Raw genomic sequence first — 25,181 nt, 5'->3', positions numbered from 1 at the left:
GGAGAAACACAGTACAATTAATAGTGACAATGCACTAAACTAAATTTCTAAGCATTCCCTGCAATAGAAGCTGAGAAATCTGTTACTAAAATTTCCATTAACCACAACCTAAAAAATAATGGAGTTAGTCTGTAAACAGGAAGTAGATGAACCATAAACCTGAAAAGGAAAGACATGGCACAAGTCATCATGTAAAGCAATACACCAAATATCTGCGCATTCCCTGTAACAGAAGCTGAGAAATATGTTACAAAAATTTCCATTATGCACAACCTAAAAAATTATTAAGTCGAAGGGTAACAGAAAGTAGATAAGCCATGGGAAAGGAAGACACAGCACAAGTCATCATAAGAAAGCAATATACTTAATATCTAGGCATTCCCTCCAGTAGAGAAATATGTTACAAACTAAAGCTACAAAAACTGTGAGCACTGCTTACTAAATCTATATCCCCTGCTCCCCTAGAAAAGACCATATTCACAGAAATCTTACGTGTATGCTAGGCACAGAAAAAAAAAGATTTTTGGGGATTAAAAGTGTCAACGAAAATCTCATATTTTTTACCCCTGTTGGGTCATTGTCCCTTTGACATATTATCAAAATTCATTTTTGTTATATACTAATATGCTATGTACATGTAATCTTTGAATTGTTTAAGGTTAAGTGAATGTCCTCAGTGGCTTCATGGTTTCATGTTAATGACATACATTCTCAATAAATTAAATAACAATGTTTTTAAAGCTGTAAACTGTATGTAGAAATATCTTAAAAGCTCATCTAATTATTATCTGCAATGGAAAATTTCCCAGAACTGCACAAGTAAAATTTCTAAGTCACATAGAAACAGGAAGTATATGATCTAGAAAGCTAGAAAAAGGAGACACAGTACATGTCATCCCGCATAAGCTGTATACCAAATTATCTTATTATTCCTTTTCGTAGAAGCCAAGAAATCTTTGACAGACATATTTGTTATAGAAGGAATAATGAACTGACATCCCCATCACTGTATACCCCCACTTTTCATGCAGGGGTATAAAAACTGTGAGCAATGCTTACAAACTTGATACCCTGACTCCTGCATTGGATAATATGCACCTTTTAACCTCAGATCAAAAACTGAAATAGAAACAGCACACTGAGAACACGTAATAATGATTCTGTGAAAGTTTCATTCAATTCCATTCAGTGGTATAGAAGGAGTTATGGAGAAGAGATTGGCCCCTATGTCCCCATATTTACAAATGACAGTCCATGTTTTCCTACGTGAAACACCATAATTGCTACGATCAAAATCTAAAATATGAGGTGCACAATGGGAACATGAAATAAAGATCCTGTGAAAATATCATTTAATTGTATTCAGTGGTACAGGAGGAGTAATGAATTAGAGCTGTGTCCCCTATGTCCCCATATTTACAAAATGATAAAGTTCTTTTTTTACTATGTGAAACCCTAAATTGATTTCAATCAAAATCTAAAATAGGCGGTGCACAATGGGAACACGTAATAAAGATTCTGTGAAAGTTTCATTCAATTCCTTTCAGTGGTATACAAGGAGTAATGAATAAAGATGGGTCCCCCTGGTCACGGAGGGAAGGAAGGACAGAAGGACAGATGCCCCATGCAGATCCGGGTGCTGAAAGAATAGGCCTACGGCAGCGCTAAGCTTGTCGTAAAAGGCGACTAAATAGTGCTCAGAACCCTAGCCGTGGGCTAGAGCGCTCGACCCACAGAGCAACTGGGATGTGTGCCCCAGGCGGTGGAATGGGGTACCCCTGGCATATTATATGCTGGGGTTGTCAGGCTAAAATACGGAAAACCTGACCGCAAACCATAGTGGTGCACTGTGTTGGGAAAGATGCCACGTTCCTCGCACGTTAAAGAACCCTACTGTGGTATTCTCCCGGAGTAGGAACAATAGGGCTCTGCCACAGGAGGCTAAATTGCCCGACCCTACCCACCTCTCCCTATTTCCAGTGGCAATCAAAATTTGTCGACCCCATTGTCCTTGTGTCCCATCCCTTTTTCATTTCATCATCATTTCATGTTCATTTTATCATCAATTTCATGTTCTTCGTCTGAATATAGCTGAAATATTGCTGCTCGGACGTTAAACCCCAACAAACAAACAAACAAACAGAAGGACAGACATCCCTAACACTATATAATAATAATACTTTATTTCAATAGGGTATTAACACAGTTACTTTTTAAATAATCTTCTCTGAGGCTCTAACACAAAAACAAAAATCTAAGGTTAATTTCAATGCCACAAAATGATTACTATAAATAATATATAAATACATGCCAACGAAGTTATCATTTTACATTATAGTACATGTAAATACAATTGGATTATTCTTTTACCTGTTGTTCCATTAGGAAAATTTTAATTTCTGCTTAAAAAGACTAATTTCATTTACACTTATGATTTCACTAGGGAGGTTATTCAAAAGTATGTCTGAATAGTTCTATCTTAGGTTTATGAATAAAAAGAGCATTGTTTATGCCATTTCTTGAATGGTATGGATTAAATTCCGGAACAAATTGTATTTTATCTGCCGAATGAGATGGAGCAAACCCATTTAAACATTTGACGATCAGTAGGCACCTGTGATATATAATTCTTTTCTCAACAGTTAGCCAATCTAAAGAATTAAAGAGGAGATTAGATGGGGCACAGAATTCTACATCAAGTATAAGTCTAGCTGCCCTCATTTGTGGTCTAAGTACATGTTGTAAATTTCCTGTTGTACAATTGCCCTAAATAGAACTACAATAGTCAATGAATAGGAGAATATATCCTGAATAAAACAAGTTCCTTGTTTCTAAGTTTAGATACTTTTTAATCCTTGACAGAAGATAAAGTCTACGTCAATTTTTTTAGCATACAATGTTTACTAGGACTTAAAATAATTTTTCACATTCTGAGTTCTTTAGTACTTCAGATTTTATCATTGACTTGGGAGCACTGTTTTTTAATTATAAAATATCCACTTTGTAAGTGGGGACATAAAAAGTATAATAGACGGACGGACATCAATCAATCCACAGAAAATTTACATTGATGGACAAGTTGATTCAAATATACCACATCGGTTCATGTTTACAAAATATAATAATGGTTAATTAACTTTTGGTTGCACTTTTAGGTGTTTGCTGAATGCAAAATGAATAATCAATATTGACACACATTAGATGGTAGTGAAGTGCACCAAAGATGGCTGATTTATATTTTTCTAAATGGTAATAACATCATACACACCCAGACCTGTTGCTGAGTTAGTACAAATATGTGACTATGAATAAAATACACAGGATATCCATTACCAAATTATGAATGAAAATTACATATCTATAAGTTTCTATCAAAAGACAAATGAGTGTGCCACAAGAAACCAGATCAACTTCTACAATATTTTTAGTGTTTTTTTTTCATCAATCTTATGCAGATCTATAATTCATAACTGTACTTCAAAATGTTTGAATCTTCCTTGAAGAACACTATTTTCACATCATGGCAAAATTATGCATAATGCAGGCATACAAATTAAATACAAGGTAATGCACCTCATGAATAATAAGAATCAGTGTTAACTTAATTATGTAATTCATTACTTGTAATTATAACCAATAAAAGTAAATCATAGCAGTAGGAAAATTAACTTTCACACATTGTCTTCCTTGGTATACAGGTTGGCTTTTTTAATATAGAGAAATAACTGAAAAGAAGTCTCACAAATCATAAAACTGATATACTGGACATGCATTAACCAAAATTGCTAACAATGTGTAGCCACATTTATGTAAAAACACATACCAGATTTGGAACCAATCCATCTATTGTGAGTCAGTATTACTGCATTAAAATTTTAACAGAAGGACAGACAAAATCACAGACAGACAAGGTGATTCCATTATACCATCACATTCATTTAGTGTGGGCCAATAAACCAAAATACCAATAAACTGTTTATTGCGGAGTAAACATTTCTTAAAATCTAAAATAAAAAAAAAACAAGACTTGGCAAAATAATCCTGGTGTAAGTGTTAGTTACTTACCTTTAATAGGTTTATACCTTCACATACAACATGAGTACTATTTTCAATTTTCACAGCTGATTCTTGTTTCTTGGAGGATTTCCCCTTCCTGTTCTCTGTATCAGTTTCGAAAACACAGCGAAGATATGTTGAATCCTGAAACTGTAGATGTTGGTGTTTAAAGTACACATATCATAATTCATAACAAGAGGCTCCCAGGAGCCTGAATCGCTCACCTTGTTGAATTTTGCCTTTCAAAGGCAATAAATTAAGCAAGAAGTTGTCCAACAATATGGACTCAAGAAGTCTTTGGTAGGACTTATCACAAGATCTTTTCAACAATTGAAAGTTGCTTTTAATCTATCATAGTTTTCAAGATATTGACTGAACACTATCTAAAAAAAAAGTCATTTTATCCCCTTTCAAGGGCAATAACTTTACAAGGAGTGAGGACTTTTGTAGTCCTAATAATATGGATCATTTCAGCTATTGAAAGACTTTGGATAAACCTAACGGTTTCGGAGATATATGTGAAAAACTACTGTGTGACCCGTATGTTCTATTTTTAGTAATGGCAGCCATGTTTTTTGAAGAATTAGAAATCCCCACATCATTTCTATGCAGTATACCACAAGGAACATTCATACCAAGTTTGGTTCTAATTAGTCAAGTAGTTTCAGAGGAGAAGAGTTTTGTAAAATTGTTAACGACGACAACAACAATGGCACACGACGATGGACGCCAAGTGATGGCAATAGCTCACATGGCCTTTGGCCAGGTGAGCTAAAAATAAGTCCACATTACTTCATATAATTCAAAACAAGCATATTACAAAATTGCTACACATAGCTAAAAACATTCATTTTCAAGCAACTTTTACCGGGCCATATAGTCAACCATGCATCTCCCTAACCAAGTAACTTCATGATGACTTTAAAATACCCACCATTTATGATTAAGTTATTGCCAAAATTTTGTTGGAGATTCTTTTTCATTACAAAACTGAATTGTACCCATCTAGGCATAATACCTAGTTTTTTGTCACCCAATTGCATGCATATGTTTGAACATCCTGATATATCACAAATGAAGAAATGCAAAGTGTATAAGTACCACCACTTAGCCCAGTATATCAGCTTTCTATATTCTAAGACATAGTGTTTTAGTTATATGCAAAATATGTCAAAAATATGTGCCCCTACCCCAATAAACAATCACTTAAATTGCCATCTTTTTCAATGTCAATTGATGTCACAACCCCTAAAATATCCATGCTTCAATAAATAAGATATTTCCCAAGAGCACAGCTGAATATCACTGTCTTAACAGCTAATTGAGATGAATATGGGCACATTTAAGCTATGAGCAAATCAATGTTAATACCAAAAATACTATCCTTAAAAATTTGACAACAAAATCAGTATAGTTAACTTATTGGGTGAGTATTGAGCTATCCATGCCAAAAAAATGTCTAAGTAGGGCCATCACTTTAACAAGGGACAAAAGAATTTCAGAAAAATTCACAATAAAAAAATTGCATCTTGCTTACACTATTTCCTCTGCCAGAATTTTTCTTATCCAAATGGTTTCTGAGGTAGATTTTAAAAACAGCTGCTGTTGACCATGATAGTCTTTTTTTAGTAACTGCAGCCATAATGTTAATGAATAAAAAAATCACAACATTAGTTCTTGGCAGGATACCATTTAGGTAGAGGGGGGCAGAGAAGAGGGTCCTTCAACCCAAAAGGAACATTGATCTTAGTTTTTTTTTTAAGGTGAATGTTTGCAAGTTAGAAATATCTTTCTTCATTTTTGTCCTTTTTTATATTTTTGTATTCTTACTACATACCTGCCAACTTTTGAAAATTTAGGCTGAATGACATGCGAATGGACAGTGGTCCTAACTGAATAAGTTTTACTGAAAAATGTATACATGACACCCCTCTTGTGTTAAGGACCTTTTTCAGTTGATTAAGTGTTTTATGAAAATACCTGTATATGCATGTAATGAGATAAATAGAATTTAGTAAGCACTTTTTGTGGTGGTTTCTTGAAATTCTTACTTTCAAATACTACCCCAATGAAAATTTTGAGAAAACACATTTACATTTACTACTGTTTTTAAAAGCATGCATGTCTAAATTGCACAGATATGATAACCAGTGGAATGTTGAAATTGATGATAATAGAATTGCACTGCATGAAGGAAATGATGCAATGGTGGGCAAACCATACAGGATGACCTTGTTATAGTGTTTGAAAATATATTTATGTAACTTGCTTTATAACTTTTGTAATCTTTTGTCTTCAAAAGGCTAGCCTGTTGATCATGTGTGTTTTTAATGTTTGGTATGTTATGTTAAGGGTATATCTGAACTGATACATTTGTTATTTTTGGGGCCCGTTGAAAACAGACGCCAGGTGTAGAAAACATTTGTGAACATATGACCATTAATGTGTCAACTTCAATTTATTTCTCTGTATGTAACATTACAATTGTCCATCACACTTGTGTTAATCTACCTGGTTTTCAAGCATGATTATACTTACAATAAAATTGGAAATGTGGATTGTGTCAAAAGACAAAATAATAAATTAAATTTCAAACCTTTTAAAATCAGATACATGTAGGTTTGTTCAAATGACTTCTTTGGACAAACACATTTCAGGATAGCACTTTTGTCTCAGTGGAAAATTTATTTCCTGCTCTTGTGTATATCTACATTTATTGATTTACATCTGGTCCCGAGATGGTGTATATTTACACATGGTGAAAATTTACACACATTGTACATATGTTTTTGAATTTACATGCAGAATATGCACACCCATCTATATTTATACAAGTGAGAAAGAATACATACATTTATATAATTGTGCATGTAAATAGGACTAGAAAAGGACATTTCAGGGTATATGAATTCAGATAATGATGTATCCATCATATCTGCTCATTTAAGACCTTAATTCTGAATTTATTACCTCAATGTCAAAAAGACAATTTAAGAATTCCTGATTTTGTTTCTACAACATAAGTTAAGGTGTAATAATGTATTATTACAGTTGCTTCCAGTGCATGAAGGTGGGTGTAAAATCTTAATTTTTCTATGGGCTAACATCCATTTGCTATTGTGTCTTATTGATTAAATTCCATTGACTTTAGTTGCACAGAGTGCATTAGTCATTTAAAGTTGTGGCATTGAGTGCATTGCTAGATGGCAGAAGCCAAACCATTTTTGTCTGTGCTAGTAGACAATTACAAATACAATCCCTAAAAAGGCTAGGGAAAATAAATTTAAGTACTAAGAACATTCCATGTGCTTTAACATTTCCCTGTTTTTTCATATGCTAAGGTCACTTTGCCAGTACATGTAGTTGATGAATTTTGTAGCCCAAATAATGGGTTCATTACACAAGGTATGACCAGATCTAGATGGCATAAACCATGACAAAGAATCTTCAAGAATGTCTATTTCAGAAGTATTAAACCTGATTGAACATATGGTTTGACTTGTAAAGATGCATGTTCAAGTTAATCTTACTTTTCTCAATGAGTGAAGAATTATTTTTGTTGCAAAAATCCTTAAAGGAGTGAAACCAGCTTAATTAAGAGACACTTTCTCATAACCAGAACAGTTTAGCCGACTCGAGTGACACTATTTTTAAAGAATACTTCTGTAACAATTTACACAAGAGGCTCCAAAGAGACTAAATTGCTCACCTAGTTCAATTTTTGTCCTTCAAGGACAATAAAAGGAATCTACAAAAGTGATGACTTTTCATTCAGAATTGTCAACTTTCCTTTCATCTCTTCAGTACCTGCATATGGAATTTTTATATCACAACTCATACATTATGCCAGAGCTTGATGTAACTATGCAGACTTTTTGTATAGCGCTAGGACTCTTACACTTAGGCTTCTGGAACAGGGTTATGTTACTACAAGATTGAAGTCATCACTACAAAAATTTTATACTGACCATCATGAATTCCTGAATTGCTATGGTGTATCCATCTGCACAATGAAAACTGGTTTGTTCATCGTGTCATAGTTTTCCTTTCATCTTTCATCTGCCCTGAACTTGACTTTTTATGAGCAACTTAGTGGGTACCTCTAGAAAAGAAGAGGACGCTTACCCTACTGGTGCATTGGCCCATGCTCCCAGTTTAGAAGAGTCTGAGTTGCTCATTTGCTTTTGTTACTTTGTATGTATTATTTTAGTTACTTCATGTTCTTTGTTGTGTAGGTCAGTTTTCCATGTTTGGTCTTTGTCCCTGGATTACATTCTTTTGATTTCCGCTAGAATCTTGGTTCCCTCGATTACTCTTTGATAATCAATTGGACTTTAGTTGGCCTTAGCATAAGTATTATTTCATCAAATAAAGTTGTTTTTTTTCTTCAATCATATTTTCCAAGAGAATGACCAAAAATTGCCAACAAGGAGTCATCTGACAATTCAACTGAAAGAGACTTTTCTTGGCCTTATCATGGAGATGATTTCATAAACTGAATTTTTCTATCTATTACAGTTTTTGAGAAAAAAGGCTACGACTACATTTTTTGCCTTTCAAGGGTAACAACTCTTACAAGGAGTCGTCCAACAACTTCAATCTAAAAGATCATGCTTTCAGTCTAACAACTTTGATCAAATGCAGGCTTTCGTAGGTCTTATAAAAAGTTTTTTTGTTGGGGTTTAACATCCGAGCAGCAATATTTCAGCTATATTCAGATGATGAACATGAAATTGATGACAAAATGAACATGAAATGATGATGAAATGACAAAGGGATTGGACAAAGGGACAATGTGGTCGACAAATTTTGATTGCCACTGAAAATAGGGAGAGGTGGGTAGGTTCGGGCAATTTAGCCTCCTATGGTTCCTACTCCGGGAGAATACCACAGAAGGGTTCTTTAACGTGTGAGGAACGTGGCATCTTTCCCAACACGGTGCACCACTATGGTTTGCGGTAAGGTTTTTCGTATTATAGCCTGACAACCCCAGCATGTAACACGCCAGGGGTACCCCATTCCATCACCTGGGGCACACATCACAGTTGCTCTGTGGGCAGAACACCTAGCCCCCGGCTAGGGTTCTGAGCACTATTAAGTCACCTTTTACGACAAGCTTAGCGCTGCTGCAGGCCTATTCTTTTGACACCCGGACCTGCACAGGGCCTTAAAGAAACATTTTGTAAATTGACATAATTTGGCTAAACCCAATGGTTTTTCAACAAACCAAAAATCCCTACATCAGTTCTATGCAGAACAACCTAAGGAATATTCAAACCGAGTTCAGTTTTCCTTGGTCCAGTCATTTCAGAGAAGAAAAGTTTTAAAGAAATAACATTAAAAATAGTAAAAAAAAGTAGAAAAAGGCCAACAACTCAAACATGGCTTAGGTCTCACTAACCACTTGCGGGTCAAATGGCCATCCCCTTATAAGGTTTTAGTACCAAAAACAAACTGAACCTAGATCTATGCATTGTAGGCACATTATATGTGTGTATTCAGTCCAAAAGTAGTCAAAATAAAGCTGAGAATGTGTTCTTTAAAACTGCATTTGTAATTTACTACAAAGGTGTATGAATATTATTTACATGCATATGTAATTTGCCTCCATGCTGTCAGATAGCAGAAAAGGTAAAAGTGTGGATTTTTTGTATTCAAGTAAATTTTGTGAAGAATTTCTATGATCATTGTACCAAAAGCATAATGATTTTGAAAGCCTTATTTTCCAAGCTTCCCAATGGTAGGCAGCTTTAAGATGTCATTTGTCCTGGGAATACACAGTGAAACTTTGAAAATTACTTTCTTTACATGTAAAGTAATGGAAACTTTAGAAGTGGTTAATGAGACCTTACCAGGTTAACAAAAGAGGCTCCAAGGAGCCTGCATCACTCAGCTGGTTCAATTTTTGCATTTCAAGGGCATTAACTCTTACAATAAGTAGTCAGAAAATTTTAACTCAAAACAAGACTTAAGTAGGACATATCATAAGGATCAGATCATCCACTGAAAGTTTCTTTCGACATTTTTGTTTATGTATTGTACTTTTCAAGATATCGGTTGAAAACAGCTAAAAACATAATTTTTTGCCTTTCAAGGGCAATAAAACTCCAACAAGGGGTCGTCTGACATCTTTAATTCAAGTAGACTTTTGTAAGCCTTATCATAAGGATAATTTCTGAAATTTGGCTAAACCTAATGGTTTTGGATATCTCCCAGAAGCTTCTGTCTGACCCCAATGATCTATTGTTAGTAACAGCTGCAACGTTTTTGGAAGAATAAAAAATCCTGCCTTCAGTTCTATGCAGAATACCCCAAGTAACATTTTAACCAAGTTTGGTTCTTATTGGCCAAGTTGTGTGAGAGGAGAAATTTTCTTTTTTAAAAAGCAAAAAAATGTCGGACAATGACATCAATGAGGGTTATGGATAGATAAGTGAAAAACTTCTGTCTGACCCCTTTGTTCTATCTTTAGTAAAGGCAGCCATGTTTTTTCAACAATCAAAAACCTTACATCAGTTCTATCAATTTGTGTCAGAGGAGAATAGTTCAGAAAATATTTTAGTGACTATGAACAATGACATCAATGAGGGATGCCAAGTGAAGGCAGATAGCCCTTTGGGCCAGTTGAGCTAAAAGATTTAATTTTAGGCTTAGATTAGGCAATCTATTATACCATAATAACATCTGTTTATTCAACCAGGAATTGTCATGTTAAAATGGACAGACTCTATCTGTTTTAACCCTCCAGATTACTGAGGAGGACTCCTACAAAACAGGCCTTTCTCCTGCAAACAAGGTGTTGTTTAAATTGGGAATTATTTTGGAACTAAGAAAATGACCAAAAAATTTGTAAAACTAACCCTTACTAAGGGGGTTAGCCATGCCAGCATGGCTAAGGGGTCGGGCTAGTTGAATAAAGTCAAGGAAACTTACTACCCCCTTAGTCATGACAGCATGACTAACCACCTTAGTAGGGGTAAGTTTTATAAATAATCTTTTGACTTATTTTCTTAAACCCCAAAAAATTCCAAATTCAAATAACATCTTGTTTGCAATGACTGCATTTTTCATTACTAACAGGTGCCATTTTTGTTGTTATTTTACAGTAATACCATTGGTCTCATATGGGTGTGGTAAGTTTAAGAAATAATTCATGCTTTACTTCTTAAATTAACCATGCCCATACAAGACCAAAGGCATAAATGGTCAGCCCATGGTAAAACAATGATAAAATGGAGTTTCCCAGCGATAGCGAGGGGTAAAATATCAGCACAAATGTTTTACCATGGGCTCACCATTTATGCAGCATTATATTACCCCAAGCGATAGCGAGGGGTAAAATATTGGCACAAATGGTCAGCCCGTGGTAAAACAATGATAAAATGGAATTTCTATGATTTATTTGGATTCTAATAGGACAATAACGGTACATTTTCCTGACCTATTACCATCACCGTAGATGCACCATATTTGTCCATATTTGGCTGTTCACTTTATGTCAGCTATGTCAGTTGAAATGGTCGCTAGTTAAGTCACCAACCACAAGATCAATTGAACTGCTTATTATTCAATGAGGCAGCATCAAATTTCAATGAAATCGTACAACTTGGAATTTTTTACCGCAGACACAGCTATTTTGAAAAAAAAAGCGATTGATATGCAGTTGAAATTTGATATCCAGGTTCATTATGCAGCCTCGATTAATAATAAGCTGTTCAATTGACAATATGTTTCTCAAAAAAAAGATCAGGAAACAGGAGGTGACTTCTACACATTGCTGTGGAAATGTAAATTTTAATGAAACTTTGCATTGTATTTTTTATAATGAAGTAAAGGGCAATTAAGTAGAACAATGTTAGATATGGCAATAGTCGTTTGCATGATAAGATCACAGTGTTCACACATGGACAGGTACAATGTTTCATTCATGATTATCGTTATTTTTTGGCTTCATACATGATGGCAAATGTGGCACATGGCAAGTGCTACCATGTACTTGTGTAAGTGATTTTACGGAATATGGTACACTGTATAACTTTTCTAACGTTTGATATCTTTATTAAATATGAATTAGATATATTAGAATTAACTCTTTGAACAGCTCATTAATGCTTGGATGCTCTCTAGGCTTTTCACGATCAACAAGAATACCATGCATAGTTTACCATTACGTCAAGGTCAAGGTTTGCAATTTAATTCAATTCTTCATTCTTACTCTAAAGGAAAATTAACAATGATATTTAGGACATGTTATTTCCAACACTCCCACAAAAAAAAGAAATTATTTTGCAAATATTTACCAAAATAGTTTAAATTGCACTAAGGATTTTTATAGTAGAATTGAAATCCTTGATTGCACACATTTTCACATATGGCTCAAATTTTGTCCATTCACTGCTATTTGGGGACCCTGTATGGTCTCACCACTTTTTTTTTGTCAAAGCATAAAACTGGGAGCATGAACTGGTGCTCCCAGTTTTTTTTTTTTTGTGGAATCCAAGTTGTTCATTTACTTTTGTTACTTTGTAAGTATTATTTTGGTTATTTTATGTTCTTTGTTATGTGTGTCTATTTTCCATGTTTGGTCTTTGTCCCTGGATCACAGTCTTTTGATTTCAGCTAGAATCTTGGTTCCCTTGTTTACTCTTTCATAGAATCCCAAAATTAGAGCTGAGACTCTATTCTATAATTGACTTCAGGGGCTAATGAAGAGGAAGAAATGAGCAAAAACTTTAATTGTTTGTGCTGACTTCTCCCATTTCACTGTGGTTCATATGGAGTAGCCTGGCATCACTAAGAGACTTCTCTGGTAAAAATTGTGATACTATGAAAACATCACTTACATTTCAAGTGATAAGTGGGGAAAAATTTAGGGAATCTCCTTGACGTTAAAAAGTTATTTCAAACTACAAAATAAACGAGCACAGTCCAATTTTAGAAAACACATAGGATATCCATAACTTCAAAACGATATGTGGGTAACTCTTCTCAGTTTTACATAGGGATGTCGGTAACTTTCAAAGAATCAATATTTTGTAGATGCTTAGATAGGAATAAAATTAGCACATTCAAATGATAATAAACATGTAGAAGTAATGAAAAATAGCAAATCATTTCATAACCAGCTTCAGCAATGTGCAAAGTTTTGATCACTTTTGCACAAGTGTAAGTCATGATATTCAGGCTTAACGTCTTTATTCAATGGCTATTTACTGATACAAAATACTGATTGATTGATTGTTGGGGTTTAACGTCCGAGCAGCAATATTTCAGCTATATTCAGACAATGAACATGAAATGGATGATAAAATGAACATGAAATGATAAAAAAAAGGATGGGTCACAAGGATAATAGGGTCGACAAATTTTGATTGCCACTAGAAAAAGGGGGGATGGGTAAGGTCGGGCAATTTAGCCACCTGTGGCGGTGCGCAAAGGTTCCTACTCCTACCAAATACCACAGCAGGGTTCTTTAACGTGCGAGGAATGTGGCATCTTTCCCAACACGGTGCACCACTATGGTTTGCGGTCAGGTTTTCCGTATTATAGCCTGACAACCCCAGCATGTAACATGCCAGGGGTACCCCATTCCACCACCTGGGGCACACATCCCAGTTGCTCTGTGGGCAGAGCGCCTAACCCCCGGCTAGGTTTCTGAGCACTATTTAGTCGCCTTTTACGACTAGCTTAGCGCTGCTGCAGGCCTATTCTTTTAACACCCGGACCTGCACGGGGCGATACAAAATACTAATCATTCAACTTATTGTAACGTCTAAAATGTTACAAGGGGTTTTGATATAATAAATTGAATTTATTTTTAATAACAACAACCACAGAATCAGTTGCTTCAGTGGTAACTAGTGGTTCCGATTCAGCATCCATCTGATCCAGATAAACAGAATATGAAAATTACAGGTAGTTGTAAAAAATCAACATTGAATCCATAAATCTCGGGTCTCAGTTTTTTATAGCCACACTCTCACACCTTTATTTATATTGATACAAGTCATAATTCATTATACAATATTGTACAATAGAGCTAAATTGAGGAGTTGCAAAGACAACAATCTTATAACTTTTAAATTATAAATATTGAAATTTTGATAATCAACGTTACCCACGTCCGTAAAGTTACCAACAGCCTTATACATTTAGAATAAGAAGTTACAGACATCTTTTTCATTTTCTTAAGTTGTGGTTGCACTAAAGCGAAATCAATATTCATTAATAAATGATATTGGTAAGTGACTTTGTTATTTAAGGCTGCTATAAAAATTCAAACAATGCATAAAAAATACCGTGAAATGTAAATTTTTCATCAATTGTAAATCAACCGATTTTGCATCCGCCATATTGGGCTGTGGGTAACTTAAGTTACTCACAGCCATTTGAGCACAGTACCATTTGTTTTAGTGTGATTTTTGTAATAGATTACATAGACAATAATTTCAATATTGTTTTTTTTTGTTTTTTTGTTGTTTTTTTTTTTCACCAGTATTTAATAAAAATTCTCTTTATCATTGATGTCAAGATTAGGCCCAGCACTTATTGTTTCTGGAAGCAGATCATTTCACAGCTCAGGTACAAAATATTTCCAGATGGTAACTTTCATTTTATTTAGAGAAATTTCTTACCAGGCTTTGCCTCTGCGATTCCTTTTTTCTGGTTAAAACTGTATTAATATATTAAACAATAATTCATACAGATATATACTGACTTGTATATACACATGTGATATATACAAAATATTTGTCAAAAATGTTATCACACCAAATCTACAGTAATTTGGAAAAGAATGGCAGGAGATCTCCTGCAAGCAGGATCCAGAAGATTAAACTGGTATGCAAACAGACATTTGTATACGGGTACCATAAAACTGTCTTGGACAGGCATAACAAGAGGCTCCCAGGAGCCTGAATTGCTCACCTGGTTAAATTTTAGCCTTTCAAGGGCAATAACTCTAACAAAGAATTGCCTGACAGTTTTGACTCAATAAGACTTTGGTAGGACTTATCATCAGGATAATTTTAATCAATTTGAAGTATCATTCTATCCAATACAGTTTTCAATGTGTCATGGTTTTCAATATGTCATAGTTTTCCTTTCCTCTTTCGTCTACCCGAGACTTGACTTTTTATGAGCAACTCGGCGGGTGTTTCAAAAAAAGCACCAATGCACCTGGTCCATGCTCCCAGTTTTTAGTGGAGTCCAAGTTGCTCATTTGCTTTTGTTACTTTGTATATATTATTTTAGTTACTTTATGTTCTTTGTTGTGTATGCCTGTTTTCCATATCTGATCTTTGTCCCTGGAGCACATTCTTTTGATTATTGCTATAACCTTGGATCCCTTGATTACTCTTTCAAGATATTGGCTGAAAACTGCAAAAAGAAACTGATTACTGTATCATTACAGAAATGCACAAATAAAGGACTAATAGCAGTTAAATGATATATAAACAGGATTAATGTTTCTAGTCCAGAAGGAACATACTTACATCCATATTCTTGGTTGTCAGTGCTAGACTTTCCTCATCTTTGTGAATAAGCAACTTTGAACTATTAATAATAGGACATTCATCTGAATTCTGAAACTATAATGTTTCACAGAATTAGATCATTGAAAATAAGTTCCCTTCACTAACACAACATAAGAAAACTTTACATGACAATGGGTTACAAAATATTAAACAATGTTGGGTCAATTAAACAAAAACAAACTGTGAATGAGCAAATGTTTCATCATTTGTTTTATATTACAATAAAAATGAAGTGCTTTCTGACACACTGCTTGATACATTCACACAGGTAGAATACAGATCAGTTGTGGCAAGCATGGACAGTATGTTAAAGTTTTTGATTTGGATTAAAATTTTGACACACTTCAGAAATAGAATTGTTGTGGTCAAAAACTTCAAATTTTGAAACAAATGCCTTTTGTCAAATCTAAAAGCAAGAATACATTCAACACATTAAAGAACTCAACTTCTGTCAAAAAAAAAGGAATTTTAATATTGCACCCAAATTTCAACTAACTTAAAACAAGCCAAACATAAAAATGTTTGAATCTCAATATGAAACAAATATAAAAAAAATTCCTCATATCATAGAATCCAACGAACTAATTTGAAATCATATAAAAAAATAAAAAATCTAATTTCATGCTTAGATTATGCTATTCAATGAACACCTATAAAATTTAAGATTTTAAACCAAACCCCATTGATATCTGTCAAAGAATGATTATTTCAAATAAAGGGCCATAACCCCAAAAATTCATCAAAACTTGTCTTTTATAGTTTGGAAGTTGGTTGTAAAATTGAAGATCCATCCACTAAAATTCTTTTTATCATATTGTCTACAGAAAATGACGACACTGATTAACATGCAGAGTACAACGGCGCCATAAAAATTTACAACCACAAAAATAAATATATTATTTTAAGTTCATGAAAGCCTGATTTACTCACCTGGTAATTTTTTTCTAACCTTTCAAGGGCAATAACTCTAATAAGGAATCATCATACTTGAATACGTCATAATGGGGACTTTAATAGACTTTGCTTTAAGAATCATTTAATCAATTGAAAGTTTATTTCCTTCTATTATGGTTTTCAAGTTAAAAGTTTAAAACCACAAAATTAACTTCATTTGGTCTTTCAAGAACAATATCTGTTATGAAGATTACTTATACCACTTGACCAAATGAAGACTTTTGTAGGCCTAGTAGATCATTCAACAAAAGAAGTCTTTTTATCTATTACAGTTTACAAGACAAAAGCAAAACATCACTAAGTTCCTTATTTTTAGTCTTTCAAGGGCAATTATGCTAATAAAGATTCATCACACAACCTGGACCCTCTGAAGACTTTTGTAAGCCTAGCTATAAGGATCATTTCAACAATTAAATAAAATAGTCTTCAACTTATAAGCTGAACAGTACAAAACTGATACTTTATTTTTAACCTCCTCCAATGAGGAGTCATTATAGATTTTGACCAAAAGGAAACTTTTTTAGAGTTCTTCATTCCCAAAATGCAAATTTGTTACTGAAAATCTTCCAAGGCCAAAAGGAGTCCCTGAATTCTTCAGTTGATTTGAAGATTAGAGCTGTATTTTATTTGCAGAAATAATAGAATTATATTGAGCTGAATAACTGCTAGAACTAATTTACTGGTCATAAAAGAATTATTAAATGATATAAAAGGAATCACATTTGGACTATATTTTTGTGTAATGTTCAGAAATAGTGGGGAAGTTCCAGTTACGAACTGGCGACATAAGGTATTTTGATCCTGAAGGATCAAAAGCCCCCAAACAACTCAATATCTTAAGTCTGAAAAAAAAACTGAAATTTTGGTATAGAGCACAAAATTAGAAAAAAAACTGAAAAACTGAAATTTTGGTATAGCATATAAAACTGAAAGTTGGTCACTTACCAAAAATCCACTCAATATCTGCAAGCATTTAGAAAAAAGTGTGGAAAATTTAAATTTCAGTAAATTCAAGGGCCATAACTCAGACAAAATCAGCAAAGTAGAACAAAACCTAAACTTGATCTGTAACTCATAAGGGGAGACTCGTATACCAAAACTCAGCTCAATAACTGCAACCATTTAGAAAAAAAAACTGCGGAAAACTTAAATTGGGGCAAATTTTTCAAAGTTCAAGTGCCATAACTCAAACAAAAATCAGTGAAGCAGAACAAAATGTAAATTTGATCTGTAACTCATCAAGGTTGACTCACATACCAACAAGCAGCACAGTATCTGCAAGCCTTTCTAAAAAAAAGTAAGGAAAACTTCATTTTTTCCAGACACACAGAAAGACAAACGGAGTGCAAATCTAAAGTCCCCTTTGACTAAAGCCAGTAGGGACTCATTACATTTCTGAATTACAGTAAAAATGTTTAATTACTAAACCTGTTAGGATTTTTATATATATTTTCTTACATCATTGGGAATTTTATAAGTTTACATTATCTTCCCTGTATCAATTTGATCCGATGGAGCAGTGTAGCGAATAGAGTCGTCACATTCTGAGACGTTGTATAATATTGATTTGTTGTGATATGCATCAATTTGATCCTCTATCCTACATAATAACACCTAGATGAACTGTCCCGTACTACCATACATCGTGTACTAAGTTACAGCCCTAGATTAATCCTACGAGGAGGAATGACCCGGCCAGCGAAAGCTATATTTTATATAGCCTAGCTGGCCGAGTGGTCTAGGGTGCTGAACATAGTGCAGGCTGTGTTGCCATAGATGTCACAGTGGTACGAGTTCGAGTCCTGCGGAGGGAATGACCAAAAATTTGTTTCACAAAATTTGACAGTTCTAACATCGTTGGGAATTTTTTTAATAACTGAAATTTACAGTCAATAGGAGAAGTTATCCAGAATTAAAATACATGTAAATCTTGTTCCTCAACTGCCAGATCTTAGTAAACATGGGGAGGGGGTTGCATGGCTAGAAGTGTAGCTGTACTAAACTGAATCAACTCATTTATCATTTATTACCACAAATGAATTGTTAAAACACCACTGCAGGAAAATTGCAGGACCTGCTTGACATATGGACCAATATTCAATGAAAGTCTGACAGAAGCAGCCAGGGAACTGGTTCATTCCTGGTTTTTAATAGCTTTAAGTTTCTTCCTACATTAAAATCATTTACACCATAAATCTGTCAATATTTTCATTATTTAAATGAGTAATGTACAGAAACCTTCTGAAACAGTAACTGTTATATACAATACAATTTCTTCTTTTCACCTAAAATACTTGCAAATGTGGTTTCATTTGCATTTTTTTTCCTAAAAATGTACAGGCAAGCCATATTCAGATTTCATGGTCTATATACACTTTAAAATGTGAATTGGTTTTTCCATTGACGTCTTGTTAATTTCCATACTGCCAACTGACATGATTTAAGCATGTTTTCATGATTTTGACCATTTGTCCAACTAACACGATTCTTCAAGTCAAATTTGTACCAAAACCCACTTCTGTCAAAAACACCCAGTAAACTCTGAATTCAAACCTTTAAATTCAGGTTTCAGCCTTATTTATCTGATAAGAAGAGCCATAAATCCATGGAAAGTATTAATTGCTGTCTTAACAGGTAAGGTATGTTTAATGACAGGTAAAAATTCTCTGGGAGAGCAATAAGCTGATCAGGGTTAACAAAGATGATGGACAATGATAAATACTGTCAAATTAACAGGTAAAAAATTTGTAGAACCATGTATGTAATGAACATTTAAAAAAATGATTTTTTATTACATTTCCTGCAATTTCCAATTTCCCAAAGTTTTGTTTGCAATACCAGTAGTTATAGTCCTTGAACCAATCCACGCAACAATTTGACGGATCGATGACCGTTGACTGACTGACATACCAGTACATCCAAATAGTTAGATTCAGCATCAACATAGCATCCCAGCTGCCAGCTGCCAGTAGTTCTCCTGTCAGGTATTCCACACGTTTGGCAGAGCTACCTCCATATACTAACTGACATACTTACATAATCCCTTTAAGGGGCAGTCGTGCAAGATCCATAAGGATAGTCATGACCATAAAAACCCAACAAAAGAATAAATAATTATATTCATGCATGTCAAAAACACACTGAATTCATTTTTTTTTTTTTTTTTTCATTTCTTGTTCAGAAACAGTTACTGATGTTGGCTAGTGGACAGAAAGAATTGGTTGAAGACAGTGGTTAATGAAAGTCTAGTTTCCTATTTGTGGTAGCCTTGGTAAATCTCCAGGTCTCTTCTCCATACAGTTGCAAAGATTTTACATTTAGCCAAAACAGTAGGATCTTGGTGTGCTGGCTTATCGCTCTCGAGCTCCAGATGTTTCTATTAAAGCAATATAAAAGGTCTTCTGGCTTTGATGATCCTGCTCTTTACATAAGCATCTGTGCCTCCTTGCTTGTCAATTATGTTACCATGGTATGTGAAGGACTCTATCTCCTCCAGGGTTCACCATCAACCTTCACTTGTTCATTTTTACTAGTGTTAATTTTTAGAATTTTTGTCTACCCTTTGTGAATGCTTAGTCCTTCTTTGGCCGAGTTGTTACATAGGTGTGAAGTTTCTCCTGTATCTGTTGTTTGTGGTGACACAGGAAAGCTAGATTGTCTGCAAAGTTTAATTCCTTGAGCTGATTTCACAGTGTCCACTGAATTCAATTATTCTGTCCTATGGTGGTGGTATTCATGATCCAATCTAAAGATAGAGGGAACAGAAAGGTGATGGCAAGCAGCCTTGTCTTATTCTAGTCTAGATCATAAAATCTTTCAGTCAGTTGCTCTCCATATACAATGTACTACAAGACACAACATGCCCTCAAAGGAATGTGGTATCAATATAACAAACTTCTGTAGCATTCCATAATGTTGTAGCAACTTCTATAGTGTCTCCCTGTCCACACTATCAAAGGCCTTCTCATAGTCCAAAAAGTTTATGTTAAGTGGGGAGTCCCATTCCATGAACTGCTCAATATTGATGCACAGTGTGTCTACTTGATTGTTACATAGTCGGTCTTGTCTGAAGACTGTTTGCTGGTCTCACAGTTTTATTGTCAACAGGTCCTTTTAAAAGTTCCAAAATCATTCTGTTAAATATCTTTCCGGGACTGATAAGAGTAGAATTTCTCTGTAGTTGGAGCACATGCGAAGGTCTCCCTAGCTTCTTTGGCAGCTTGATCAAGTGGCCCTCTTTCCAATCTGATGGAATCTGCTCTTCTTGCCAGATCTTCCCAAACAGGTTGTAGAATTCTTCAACCATTGTATCAGGGTCAGTTTTAAGTACCTCAGCTAGGACCTCATTTGGCCCTGGTGCCTTCCTGTTCCTAAGTTGCCCATGGCTCTCTGTATCTCTGCTCTAACTGGAGAATTGCAGTTGATAGAGAGGTCTGTATCTGCTTGGATATCTAGTGGGTTACCTGGTGTTTGTCGGTTCAACAGCTCCTCAAAATGTTCTGCCCATCTACTGAGTTGCTTCTCCGTCTCTGTCAGTTTGTTTCCATCTCTGTCTTTTCACTTGTCTTACTGGTAGTTAAGTTTTTCCACCTAACTTTTTGTTTTGGTGATATCATATATCTGCTTCATATTTCTGATTGCTGCTGCTGCTGACTTTGCTTGTTCTGCTAGCCCTTCCACATTATCTCTCTAGTCCTTTCTTACCTTTCTGTTTACTTTCTTGTTTGCTTTGCTATACTCTTCCTGCGCTTTAGCCTTTGCTATTTGTGAGCAACTGTTGTTTATTGCTTTTTTATTGGTCTTCTTGACCTCAATCTTCCTGTAGGTGTTTGCTGACATACAGTTTGCAATTGCGGTGTTTTTCCTTTGTAATCCAGGACTTCTTCATAAGCTCCAATTACTGCCTCTTTATATTCCTTCCTTTGCTGTTCTATGTAACGTCTTTGTCATGTCTGGGACTTGTTGGCTAATGAAAGTCTGAATACTCCTTGAGTTTTTTTCATCCTCAGGAAGTTAATGTTGAACCTTCACTTCTTTCTTTTCTTCAATGATCATCAGAATTTTTCCCATATACAGATGTCTATCTGATTCTCGCCCACATGACCTGGTGATACCAATGTTGCCATGTAAATAACTTCCTCATACCCATTGTTGTCTTTCAAATCTTAGCATTGAAATCTCCCATGAGTATGTTAAAACCCATACAGTGTGCAAAGTATGTTGAGAAAATGTCCTTTCTCGTGTCCCGCTTTAAAAAGACCCACAGGGATTTTCAAAAGTTGGCAGTTATGATTTTATTTATTTCCCAATGTTGGATTGATTAAAATCTTGCATAAATGGAAAAATATTTTGATTGTTTTGTCTTTCTTTATCGAGGGTATGCATCACTGCATAAAACTCATTTCCTTTATTCAAATTATGTTCCCCAAAAGAAAATTTAACAAATATTTTGGAATGAAATACCTGTTTTCATAACCTGTGTATTTTGTTAAAAAAAAAATAAAAAATTACCAAAAGATGTATGCACATGAAAAATTACATTTACACACATTTTTGTACAATTTTAAAGTTTCAAGAATATTTAATAAAAAATGCATTGAAATGACTATAACATTGACATTTTTATATTCAATAAGTGTTTCCTAGATCCTGACTGGAGAAGAACGTTAAATATTAGGAAGGCAGTCTTGGTGTTCTTACTATATTGAATACAGTCCCAACCATAACTTTCAGCTGAAATATGCTGCGAAATTTATATTTTTATTTCATGTTCTGCCACTTCCCTCAAGACCCATTCAAACTAATATTCCCATAAAACAGCTTACTCTTACAAATAATTTACGAAACTATTTCAAACACTTCAGTTATTATACATAATTTCTTAAAATTTCAGTAATAATATATAATTTATAAACATGCCAGTATAATTATACGTATTTCCTGAAGTTTTTAGTTATAATAAATAATTTCTAATTATACATTTATACTGTAACATTTATCACTATATACCCTAACTTTGTGCAACAGGGTAGGAGGTATAATAGTCTTATAAAACCTTATTTAAAGTGAATCTTACCTTTGTTTCATTTTTACACAAATTTCCATGTCTAACACATTGGAAGGACTCCTTGCACCAAAAACAATTGGCATTGAGACAGTCAAAGCAGCTAAAAAATAAGTCATATAGTAAATCACTATTTATTGTTACTTTATGTGAAATAATATGCAAGGTAATAAATGGAAATGACAAATAACAAACTTATGACAATTCATGAATAATTCAATTTAAGAAACTTAAAAAATAAATTATGTTTTTTTTTAACTTTAAAAGGATATTATGATTCCATCAAAAAAAGGAGTATCCCTGAAAAAAAGATTTGTCAAGTCAAAATAAAACTTAGTTACAGGTGAGATAACTTTGCTAACAAATGATTTGTTGCACTTCATGCATGTATAACACAAAAACTAAATTAAAAAAACAAAACATAGCTGAGATGTGTACAATGGATCAAACTAGAATAACATTAATTTGATACCACAACTATCTATTTGGTAACATGCACCTTTTGACCTCCAAAATAGTACACAATGGGAATATGTACTAAAAATTCATTAATATTTTCATTAAATTCCATTCAGTGGTATAGGAGGAATAAAGGATAAGAGACAGGTATTTCCACCTTCCCATATTCATAAAGGACAAAGTCCATGTTTTGCTATGTGAAATGCCAAAATGAATTCAGATTAAAATCTAAACAAAAGGCTCTTAGGAGAACCTAAATTGCTCACCTAGAGAATTTGATATCATACAAAAAGTAGACTGTTTTTACAGGGCATTGAGGTCATTACTCCCATCAAATTTGAACTATTGGCTCCTGTGGTTTCAGTTTCAGATCTTTGAAAATTATCCAATCAGAAGGTTAAATAGCCTCTAGTGGTTATCTTGTTTAATGTAATTCTTTTTACATGCTGAAGTACCAGTCCAAATAAAATTCAGACACTGCCTATGGTACAAAACATTGACACCTGTAGCTCAAAAGGAGTTGTTCTTTGAAAATTGGCCAATCAGAAGCTTAAATAGCATCTGGTGCCTATCTTGTTTAATCAAGTGGAAACAAGTTTAAGTTTTTCCGTTTATTATTTTATCACTACTGGCTTATCAAAAGCAGAGATACACACTGAAATCTGTTTCACCATTAAGGGTTTCAATAGCAATTTTCAGTTGGTGCAACCACCTGAGTCGCACGAAAAGTAGATCAGTTGTAGAGAGCATTGAGGTCATAAAAACACTTTCATACCTGATTTTGTGAAAGAAATTTTAGAAACATGCATCTAAAGCTCCATTGAAGCCTATTACAGAAGAAACTTTGACAAAAATATTGTTTAGTCGAAAGCATGTGGCCTGCACTGCAAAAAAACTAGTTTGACATCGCTAGACAAACCAGCATTTATCTAGTGATCTACAATGACACTAGAAAGTGTAGGAAAATTTGTTTCTAGTGTTATCACAAGCAACATGATAAACCCTATTTTTCTAGGGTTTTCAAAGGTCCCAGTAGTTTCACTTTCAGTTCAAGTGATTGTAGCAGTAAGGAGTTTGAATGTACAAATCCTGTAACTGATTTGTTTAGAAGCATTTGATAATGATACCTGTGTTTGTTTATAAAATTTATCATTTGTCAAGTGATTATTGAGCAGTAAATAGTAATGTATTCAGTTGAAGTAAGGCACCCCCAAATCTGGAATCACCCTTTTCGTGTCTACATACTATCGGAAGTCTGGCTGCATATTTGATAGTGGGAGCAAGCTCATGTACATCAATTTTGTACTTTTTGGTCACTTTCCTATTATATTTTGGTGTCCACATCCAAGAAACACCTTATTATTAACTGAATTCATTCATTATTACATAGTTTATCTTGTCTGAAGAAAAAAATTCTGGGGTGTGGACATCGTGTTCTGGTTTAAAAATTCACAATTTTCAGCATTTTTTTCTTAAATGACATTAGTTGTATCACCAATATGACATCATTACAATGAACTAATGCTGCAAAATATTCTTTTTCTAAATATCTTGATGTACAGTTTTTATGTTATTAGAATAAAGTTATAATGGGGCAATATTCATAGCCTGATGCCCCTACACTTTTGTTAACAGAAACTATTTCAACCACTCATAACATTTAAGGAAGACAAGTAGAAAATTAAACAAAACATTGAATACATTACATCTTTGGTCACAAAGGACCTGCTATTAATGCTGCTCATTGTAAAAAGATGGTCTTGAGTCTCTATAAAATATTAATAGACATGATGTGTCATGTTGTAAAGTACATACCTCTCAATTTCCTTACATTTGTATGTTTTCACTTCTGTTGGAGCAGTAATATCTGTACCGTTGAATGATATTGTCACTTTAATGCCTGAAAATGAAAGTATTTAACTCAAATATTGTGAGGATAGCTCACAAAAGGACCCATACATCTCTATTCACGGTATACTTATTGAATAGAATAGATCCTAGAAGTAGTTTTAAAGAAATCCATATTCTTTTACTAAAATCACTCACTACCCAGAAACCAAAACAATATTTGTTTTTTGCCTTCCAATACTACTTATGGTCAATTTTGCTTG

The 25,181-nt window shown here is 34.1% G+C and overlaps 1 protein-coding gene across 6 annotated transcripts in view; it reads right to left on the bottom strand.

The window, feature by feature from the left end:
• LOC148627148 (plexin-A4-like) overlaps positions 1-25,181 on the bottom strand; it is a 219,591-nt gene that overhangs the window by 103,534 nt on the left and 90,876 nt on the right. For all 6 annotated transcript variants that reach the window (XM_088568591.1, XM_088568599.1, XM_088568559.1 and 3 more), the window contains 4 exons: positions 24,886-24,970; positions 22,624-22,714; positions 15,552-15,647; positions 4,066-4,206 (listed from right to left, as the gene is read on the bottom strand). In XM_088568591.1, coding sequence (XP_088424717.1) covers positions 4,066-4,206; positions 15,552-15,647; positions 22,624-22,714; positions 24,886-24,970 — 413 coding nt within the window. The remainder of the gene's footprint in view (positions 1-4,065; positions 4,207-15,551; positions 15,648-22,623; positions 22,715-24,885; positions 24,971-25,181) is intronic.

The sequence above is a fragment of the Perna viridis genome, chromosome 1 (assembly GCF_037379345.1).
Source record: "Perna viridis isolate PV_CMFRI_1.1 ecotype Kerala chromosome 1, ASM3737934v1, whole genome shotgun sequence".
Classification (NCBI taxonomy): domain Eukaryota; kingdom Metazoa; phylum Mollusca; class Bivalvia; order Mytilida; family Mytilidae; genus Perna; species Perna viridis.
The sequence above is the reverse complement of the archived record's forward strand: the minus strand, read 5'-3'. Positions and strand labels throughout refer to the sequence as shown.